The sequence below is a fragment of the Ceratosolen solmsi genome, unplaced genomic scaffold, assembly GCF_000503995.2.
Source record: "Ceratosolen solmsi marchali unplaced genomic scaffold, CerSol_1.0 scaffold1, whole genome shotgun sequence".
Lineage (NCBI taxonomy): Eukaryota > Metazoa > Arthropoda > Insecta > Hymenoptera > Agaonidae > Ceratosolen > Ceratosolen solmsi.
Window position 1 is genome coordinate 12590497 of NW_011948415.1, and position 10000 is coordinate 12600496.

The following is a 10000-nucleotide window of genomic DNA, read 5'->3' on the forward strand; positions in this document are numbered from 1 at the left end:
CTCTCTCTCTCTCTCTCTCTCTCTCTCTCTCTCTCTCTCTCTATCGGCCGCTCCTATCGTAGCTTTCGTTAATGGACGATGGAGCCATCTAGCGCGTGAAATCTTGATTTTTAAACGATCGGACGGTAATAATGCAAGTAAAGTTTTATCTACGCCCGCGCAGATGTGAATTTTCGGTAATCCGCGCTTTTAACAGATGTCGTATTCGTGTTTTAGCCGTTAAGACGTTAAGAGAGACGGACGATGAAAGTTATCAGGCTCATCCAAAATATCGTTGCCCCGTTGTTTTAAGTCGTAATTATTTAATGACCATTATTTTTTAGAGCGTTGTAGTTGCGCAACTCGGCTCTCATTAATTATTCGCGGAGATGAAAACTGTTCGACGGATGAATCAAACCCTGTACGAAATATTATTATAAATAATGTACGACACTTGACGTCTCCTTGACGTCTACTTGACGATTTATAATTTAACTGTCAAAGACGTTTCATAATGTGTACGTTATCCACACTTTCACAAAATATCAAGTATCGATAATTATTTTAACACTATGATTTGTTTTGTAAGCGCAAGTAAGTCTGGTAATCGTCAATTACTAGATTTGTTAAATGAATATAATCTCCGACTTATTCGTAAGTTTCATTTCAATACGTTTGCGCTACATAGAGGCTTTTTTAATTTTCTTATATCAGTTTCTTTTATTTTTATTATTTTTATTTTGTGTCTTTTTGCAATTATCCCTGGGTTTGGCCGAGCTTCCGTGCGCGAACCGACAACTGCGGTCAACCGTGGTCAACAAACTGCGGTCAACTGCTCGTCCTCGGTTACAATTTCTCCCCAACTTCCAGTGACGAAGGATGCATTTTGTAGCGCGTACAAGGGCGCGCACTCCTATCGCGAAGAAATGCGTGCGCCAAAGTCGTAATTTCTCGGTCGCTCGATCAAACGTATAAAAATGCGGTCCGATCTCGCGTTGAAAAAGTGACATCGCCAAAACGAGTTTTGTTGCCCCGTCGTTCGCGGTATCTCTCGCCCACGCATTCGTCCTCAGCCAATGGAATTGTAAATTTGTATCCTTTCCTCAGATACCAGACGGTCGCCGCGTCCAGCCTCATGATAAAAGACCTGACGGAGGATGACAATGGCTCGTATCAGTGCCGCGCGAAGAACGACCTGGACACCCTCGACGCGGTGGCGGAGCTCGTCGTGCAAGGTAAGCGAGGTGATTAGGCAGCGGTACACGCCGACGAATTTCGTGCTCAATATTTTTCTACCCACTCGGCAGTGCCGCCGAGATTCAGGAAACGACCGCACGACAAAGAGGCCAGCGAGCGCCAGGATCTGGAATTCGAGTGCGAGATCTACGGAAAGCCGACCCCGACGATCACGTGGCTTAAGAACGGCGAGAGGATCAAACTTAGCAATTACTGGCAGCTCATCAACGGGTGAGTGCCCTTTTACAGAATTATGCGGCTATTATTGCCCTCGGGGGACCCGGAGGCACTGGCATTCCTCATAGGGAGTAGAGAATACCGTTCGACGCTAAAAGCCCCGAACCTAGGAAATATGCCGCTACCTTTCCATCAAATTGAGAAATCCCAACTTAAGGGCCAAATAAACATTCAATTAAATTCGACCGCACGCAAGCCGTAATATTTTATAAAGTAATTGGATGCTTTTATCTTATTGTGCGCTATTAGTTAAACGATATTCGAGTATATTTAGAAATTCGAATTTTACGGCTCATATTACATTACAATTTACATAACTGCGTTGGTGTGTCTGTGTACACGCACACGCGCGGACACACAAATACAGAAGCGCGCGCACATTTATTTATTTATTTATTTATCCCTTTCATTTTCAAGTGAAATATGAGAAATGTGGATGAGCGCGTCATTAAAAGAAATTAATGAAAGTAAAAGTTCTTTTGCACTTGTGAAATTTGCAAAGGTACGCTAAGCTATTTTATAATAAAACAATTTTATCTATTTCTTACGATAAATATCATAGTTACGTCTTCGATTCCTGTTTCAATGGTAAGCGTATCGTATGCATACCGAACGATATGTATTAATGTTATTCGAGATAAAATACTGACTCTCGGCACTTGACATTTTCGTATAATAATTGAAAATTCAATATCAAAAGTGTATTTTTTTTAAATTGCTTTTACCATGCTCGCACATCAAATAATTCTAGTAAGAATGAAAAAAAAAATAGCAATTTTGTTTTTGTCTCTGTTCTTGACTCTCACTGGATATAATAATGAATTTTAATAGCGAATACAGCAAATTACTGTATACAAGATAATCGAAGAGTTACTAATTTTTTTTTTAATATGCCAGTAATTACTTTAGTGTTAGAAGTAACGCGAGTCCTCAACGTTTCGTGAAAAAGTAAAAACGAAGACAAAATACAGTAAAAATATTAAAAATAATATTTAGTTGGAGCGCAGCTTTTCGAAAGTGGTAAGGGAAAAAACGACGAGGAAATTTCAAGTACAAATTATAACATGCGAAATAATTATTTTAATTAAATGCTTGCTAAATGTTTCTGAAAGCCAAGCAATTTCCAAAAGCCGGGAAACACAAGAGCTCTATATTACATTACAGCGTATTATAATATTTTAACGCAATTCTATAATATAATAAATTTTGAAAAAAAAATGCTCTTATAATTAAGCTTTTCAATGCTTAAAACCTAGGCTTTGATGTGAATTGACGAGGCTGAAATATAAGTTAGGCAAATTTAAATTGACATGAACTTAAAAACGTCGAGAGATTTCACCTGATTTTTATTATTTATTTTTTTTTTTTTTTTTTTTTTTTTTTTTTTTTTTTTTTTTGTTCTATTCTGTCGAGCTACTTTTGTTGCCCTCGGCAGCTCAGTAGAATCAGACTCGCCCTCCATCCTTTTGTCTTATCATCCTTTGAAGTATCCTTCAGGTCGCGCTTAAAAGTTCGTACGAATATACCCAGGATCGCTTGCAGGTCATTTTCAAATTATTGTACGAAAGAATGGCCGATAATAAATGTGCAGCGCCGCGAGGCAACTAAAAGCTCGAGACTGACGTGACATACGTAGCGAGTAAGGGGCGAGATAAAACTTCGATATCGTTTCGATATATTCCATCAGGATTATCGGACATTGGCCCCCGAGACCGTTGACCGTTGGCTCGTTACGTAATACTTGAAGTTACGAAGGGCACGCGCGTCCCAGTCGCAGTCCCGCGATACCCAGCAGGTATAATCCGCCAAGTGGAAGCAGTGGAAGCTGGTCGGCTGGGTTACGGGATGGTCAGTCAGGGAAGCGGCAGTTACGGGGATCGAATTCGCGATGCGAACCAAGAGGCGCGGAGTAATCCGAGGATCGGGTAAGGTCGAGCAACGGGCGAGCGTCGCGTCCTCGGCCTCGTCCTCTTACGACTATAATTATAATGCGCGGCCGTTGTTATTGCTTTGTCGTGCTTTTATTGCCAGTAATAATCGAACTCCCATGGTCGACGACATCGCGAAACAGTTATGCGCGGCGTGTCGTGAAGCGGAAACGCGCCCGTTGATCGGGCTAATTGGGAAAGGGCGGTAGAGAAAAATTGATAAGTGTCACTGGGCGATGGAGGAGATATTGGAACAAAGGAGTCTCGGGCGATAAAACTATGCTGCCCCTGACAACACGGTGGATGGGGGGGGGGGAGATTTCATCAAATCCCAAATCCATGGAATAATGGCAGATCCATTATTCGAATAGAGTACGGGATGAGAGAGTCCCGGTCGGGCATTAGAATCGGCTACTCGCGATCAAGGCCACTCGCGCTACTTTTCCACCTCCGCTACGGCTTCCCACTCTCCTCCTACCCATCGCATCGCCAACTCATCTCATTGTCTCTCTCTCTGGCTTTCAGATACAATCTCAGGATAAACGGCCTGCTCAACATCGACGCGGGCATCTTCCAGTGCATGCGCACGCAACCACCGCTCGCCTCACCATCTATCAGCCGAGTGAGTATCTCAAGGCGACCTTTGTTTCGCTTCATTTTTTTCTTTTCCCCCGTCGTCCCTCCACCCAGCCCTCCCCTCTGTCTCTTGTTTTTAAAGCGCCCCTCGGGGCTACTTGTTCGCGCACCGACCCCAGAGAGTCCATCGACGAAGCGTTATTTTTACCGACGAGGAGTCGGCAATTTCTTATCACCGACGGTGTGGCGCGTCGTCGTTGGCCAGATGATGTTTGTTTATTGTCGTTTGTGTCGTCGAGTAGTTTTGCTGCACCGAAGCACGAGTATTTTTCTCTTAGTCTGTGCTGTGCCTTAAAGAGAGTACTTTTGGACTATAGAAGGTGGCTCTATACGTTATGATATTTAAATTATTTACTAATGCAAATAGTAATTCACGATAAGATTTAGACTAGAACTTGTTTTAGAGTCATAGATTGTAGAACGTAAGCTCGTGTAGTTAAACGTATAAATGTTAAATGTTTCCATGATAATTCCCAATGCCATGTAATTCCAATATATAAATAATCCGACTTTAACCAGCACCGTTTAATTTTTTCCTAATACATTTATTAGCCAGTTGCCGCGATACTTTTATTCCTCCTTTCATTCCCTCTTCATTTCTGCTTTTTAGATAAACGATTTGAGAATCTCTTTATTAATGTAAGGAAATAAAAAATGTAACATTGATCGCGCCAATACAAGTACTTCACGTGTTAATTAATTTATGCCCCAACATTTGGATATTCAATTAATAACTGTTTCGAATTATTAATTAATCGCGTGTTATCGATTAATCAAAAGCTACCGTATTGCGACAGTATATTTCTTTTTAACGGTTCGATACCGATTATCAGCTGTCGTTATTAAAGTACTTAGGATTCGTACTTTTAAATTTCATACTTTTCTCATCTCTTAATATAGTTTAATTTAAATTTTAATGGCTTTAAAGCGTTCATCATTACCCTCATTATTTTCATTACTTTTTTCACTATCTTTATCATCAATACGATAATAATAATAATAATAACAATAATAATAATAATAATAATAATAATAATAATAATAATAATAATTGTTGTTGTTGTTGTTGTTGTTGTTATTGTTGTCGTCGTTGTTGTTGTTGTTGTTGTTGTTGTTGTTGTTGTTATTTATTTATTTATTTATTTACTGTTATTATTATATATTATTTATTATTATTATTATTATTATTATTATATTTATTATTCTTTATTATTCTTTATAATTTATTTATATTATTATTATTATTATTATTATTATTATTATTATTATTATTATGTGCTTTCTCGAAGATTTAGGCGACGAGGGTCGGGGAGTGCGAGGTTTAAATTGCAAGAGGCCTAAACTGCCTCAGCCGCTCGCGTGAAAAAGTCTCAATGTCATAATTAACGAAGGCTCGTGTATTTTGATCAATCGTTCTTAAATTACGCGTCGAAGGGCCTCTCGCTTTCTTTCGTCGTATCTCGTCACCCCAAGGCTCGCGGGCCCCCATAATGTTTGCGCGCAAGACAAAACAAATCGTAAAATCAATGTTGCGTGGTCAGAGTCGAAGCCAAGTAGGGGGTGAGAGAGAGAGAGAGAGAGAGAGAGAGAGAGAGAGGGAACCGTAGTCTGGGCGAGCGTGAGCGCATCTTTGAGAAAGCACTGGCCGAACCCGGCTTATTATTTCTTTAATTTACACGTTTGATTTTGGCCCGCTACCCCATCCTCTTCAATCCTGCCCGTCCAATCGCACGTATCACCACCACCACCACCACCACCACCACCATGTCACTGCATGTGCACGATAAAGGAAAGGAGCGCAAAGGCGCGGGCGGGCGCAAGGCGAGCGGCCCTGGCCCAGGTGCCAAGCCCGTCTCGAAGAAGAGGCTGCCGCATCGGCTGCTGTCAAACAGCACCTGGCAGCACCCGAGCACCCTTCTCGGACACACCTCGTCCGCGTACACGCCCAATCCGCCTCTCTCGATCAGCCCCTCGGACGACCCGGCCGACCTCCTTGGCGGGCCGTTCGCGCGGCTTCCCGGCGGCCCCTACGACCTCCCACCCCACGAGCCGCCTGTTTCAGACGCGGTCGAGACATCCGAGGGTCTCGAGGAGACCGAAGGTCTGCCCCCAGCACCCCGCAATCTCAGCATCGGCCTCGTCAACAGCCGTTTCGTCGCTTTGCGCTGGCAAGAGCCGGAGCTCCTCCCCAGCGGCGACGTATCCAACTACCTCCTCTACTATAGGCAAGAGGGTTTCGAAAGGTGAGTGCCCAAAGTCCATTGACACGGGGTTTTGGGAGGCAAGTACGTTAGCCTCTCTCGTTGGCGCGAAACTTGAGTTTTTGTTAAGGGAGTAATCGATCGACCGGAGTGTACTAACGAATCGACGGATCCATGCGTTTGAACGACATCGACTCTCCTCATTTTCCGCAACTTGGATTGTGCATGCGAGACAGTCGCGGGGTTCTCTCTCGCATCTTAGATCCATGCAATGCTTAACTCTACGTGAACTCGGTAGCTGGGAGGGGGTGGGGAAGGGGGATGTGGGGGATGGGGGGGGGTATTATTTATTGGTCTCATCTTGGTTTGATTATTTATCGTTGCAAGGTAGTCGAGGAGCGTTGGGAGGGAAACGATGCTCTTCTCTTCGGTTCACCCCACCCCATCTACCCATCACCGGTAATTAATAATAATTTTCGACATTAAAAAATTAACAAGTTTTGAAATAAAAACATGATTAATGGGTTATAACTCAATGTATGATTCACGTCCCGTTGCCTTCGCTGCGTTATTACTAACGCGTAACCATGCTTCCACGACTTCTCTTATTAATGTATCCAATTGCGAATGAGTTTATGCGGCTGGCATCTAGAATAATAAATACTAAATATTTAAGGATTGAAATTTAAGTTCTCTGTCGTGTACATTGTGTTTTTATGCACGTGTGCGGGGCGCACCGAGGCCTAAGTGCGGCCATAAAATCATTGTGCGTCGTCATAAATTAATAATAACATTAACATATTGAGCAATGTTTCCTCGAACGTTCCCTTCAGCCTGACTGACCTTAAGGTAGATTTGCTCGAGCGAGTATAGTAATATTTCATACCTATCTCCAGCCGGAAAATAATCCAAGACTTGCCTATCTTTCTCTCTTTTTTTTTTTAAATAAATTATTACTTTCGCGCGAGTATCGTGTTAAGTTAAAGACTTCCGGTAGCTCATGTCAATTGCAATTCGCGATAAATTGCGAATTAACGATCTTCGCGATTGGACCGCGGCGACGTCCAAGGAGCTCCGCGATCGGCCTTGACGTAACCTTGAAATTATAGGGAGCGAATAGAGAAGACGCCCAACAAGGAGACGACGGTGACGATTAGTGGACTCCAACCTGGCACGACGTATCTCTTTCGCGCCGTCGCCAACATCTCCAACATCCTCAGCGCCTCGAGTAAGGTCCTGCAATTGACCACCGAATCCGAGGTACGTAGACGGTCTGAGCACGTAACACGCGATTCTCGCAAAAAATTCTTCCAATATACCCAATAAGCCGTTATATCGATTAACGACGAGGGCGAAAAAGCCCCTTTGCTGTCCAACTATCTCGCAACAATCAATGCATGGATAACAACGTTGTTACAGCCGAACGTACCGAGCCAACCGTTGAATCTGAAGGGCTGGCCGACGAGCAGCGAGAGCATCGCCGTGACTTGGGAAGAGCCGACGGTGATAAATGGTCGGATTTCCAGTTACCTCATCACGTATGCCGAGGTGCGCGCTCAATCCTTATAAATTACCGCATTGGTGACGGCGGCACTGCAAATAATATCCGATGCCACGTTTAATCATTTACAATCAAATGGTATTTACAGGGGGATAACGAGGAGACGAAGAGGAACACGTCTAAGACGGCGCACGAGCTACTCGGTCTACTGCCCTACAAGGAGTACAACATATGGGTGCAGGCGGTGAACGATAACGGGCCCGGGGCCTCGACCGGCGAGATCAGGATCAGGACGTACGGTTCCGCGCCAACGAGTCCGCCCAACGTCACCGTTGAGGCCGCCAGCTCCACGGTAACTGCCGACGCCCCCTGTACTCCCACTCACCACCCACGTCCTCTACCGGTCCAAACTCACCCCCTTTGGCCTTGGCTTTTGCAGAGCGTGATTATACGCTGGGAGCCGCCGTCCGAGGGTCAGAACGGCATCATAACCGGCTACAAGATCCGTTATCGGCCGACCGATCGCCGATCTCATCCCACGGTGGTAACGACCGAGGGCAACGAGCGTCTCCACGTTCTCAGCAGACTCGAGAAGAACGTCAGTTACCAAGTGCGCGTCTGCGCCTTTAACGTGAACGGCACGGGGCCCTGCTCCGATTGGCTCGACATCGAGACTTACGAGAACGACTCGTCCGAAAGCGAAGTGCCAAGTGCGCCAACCAATCTGCGAAGTGAGTCCGAATCCCCTACCACCCGTTACCACCACCACCCCCACCCCCCGCCAACCGTTACCATCCCCCACCCACAATACACCAAACATCATTTACTCATTCTCCTCGCGCCACTAAAGCTCGGAGCCTCATTGCGCGTGTAGTACGTAGAAACGAACGACCTCTCGTCGCAATCTACGCTATTACGCATTCTTACATCTGATTAGCGCTTCCAGCTAAGCTAGACGTTGTGGTTTGAACGGCCTTGGGGGCCTTGACGCAGCTCCGGTAACAAACACGACTATTCCGCTTTCCCCCTCATTCCGCCTATCTGCTTTTTGCTTGTAGTTTTTTGCGTTGCTCGCTAGCTGACTAACTCGAGAAAGGAGAAGTAATCGTAATCCACGGCTGGATTAAGTGCGGTGGAATGGGGGGAGGGGGAGGGGGGTGTGACGAGGAGGGGTGGGGGGATATCGGAGGAGATCGGAGGAGATCATATATATATATATATATATATATATATATATATAGATAGACATGGATCACGCAGATACGCGAAAATATCATTGATCCGCCGAATTTCTTGCGACTCCAAGCCACTGTTAGACACCGACAGACGATAATGCCATGATGCCTCGAGGATGACGCGCACGCTCGTCTAATATTCATTGTCTGGGCATTTTCATGCACATTGATTATAACATCGATTGTTCGAGTAGGACAATCAGGTTTGCGGACAAGATGAACATCGCGCGATGATAAAGCAAAATGCGGATCTTTGATATTTGATCTTTCTTTCTTTTTCTATTATCGTTTCACCTACCGATTTTCAATGCATTTCGCAACTATCCACAGATTTTCTATTATCAACAACGTGGCAGTGCAGTAGTAACGCGGTGTTATTCGTGGAAGTAACGTTGTTTAAGCTTTTTAATCTAACGTACGCAACAATATGGGCAGTTACTAATTCGTGATACTTTTTTCTTTAAAAGTATTATTGCTACAAAGAAAGTGAGAAATGAAAATGTTAAAAAGAGAAAAATAAAAGTAATTGAAGTTATTACACGGAGTGTTTCGATAAGATTCAAATTTGAATAAAAAATTGCGAAATAAAGGACGAATAAAGCAAAAAATCAAAACAAAAACTAAATAAATAAAAAATAAAATAAAAAGAAAAAAAAAATGTAAAAAAATTTTTAAATCAAAATGACGTATTGCATCGCTGTCTTTTGATGCAATATTCGATTAAGAATTTGATTATTTTCTTTAGCTAAAGCAATGTCAGATTCAATATCTGTATGGTGGGGACCACCAAAAGATCAAAGTATCAAAGTAAGGGGCTACGTTCTTACTTGGGGTAAAGGAATTCCTGATGAGTATAAGAAAGTCTTGGATGGTAAACAACGTTATTATCTGATCGACAATTTAGGTAATTGTTCTTATTTTCTTAATTGTTGTATCGACATTTGCCATTAACTTTACATTTACTCGAAACATATCAATTATGCATATACAACGTATATACAGACACGCATGCGTGTATATACCGTGTATACGTATGCGCATATGCAG

General features: G+C 43.4%; 1 protein-coding gene across 1 annotated transcript in view; it reads left to right on the forward strand.

Annotated features, from left to right (window-relative positions):
* The window catches only part of LOC105368896 (neogenin-like), a 105078-nt gene that overhangs the window by 89220 nt on the left and 5858 nt on the right, over positions 1-10000 (forward strand). The window contains 10 exon segments of the mRNA XM_011508048.1: positions 1087-1214; positions 1287-1446; positions 3906-3973; positions 3976-4002; positions 5806-6259; positions 7327-7477; positions 7637-7765; positions 7867-8070; positions 8158-8449; positions 9699-9857. Coding sequence (XP_011506350.1) covers positions 1087-1214; positions 1287-1446; positions 3906-3973; positions 3976-4002; positions 5806-6259; positions 7327-7477; positions 7637-7765; positions 7867-8070; positions 8158-8449; positions 9699-9857 — 1772 coding nt within the window.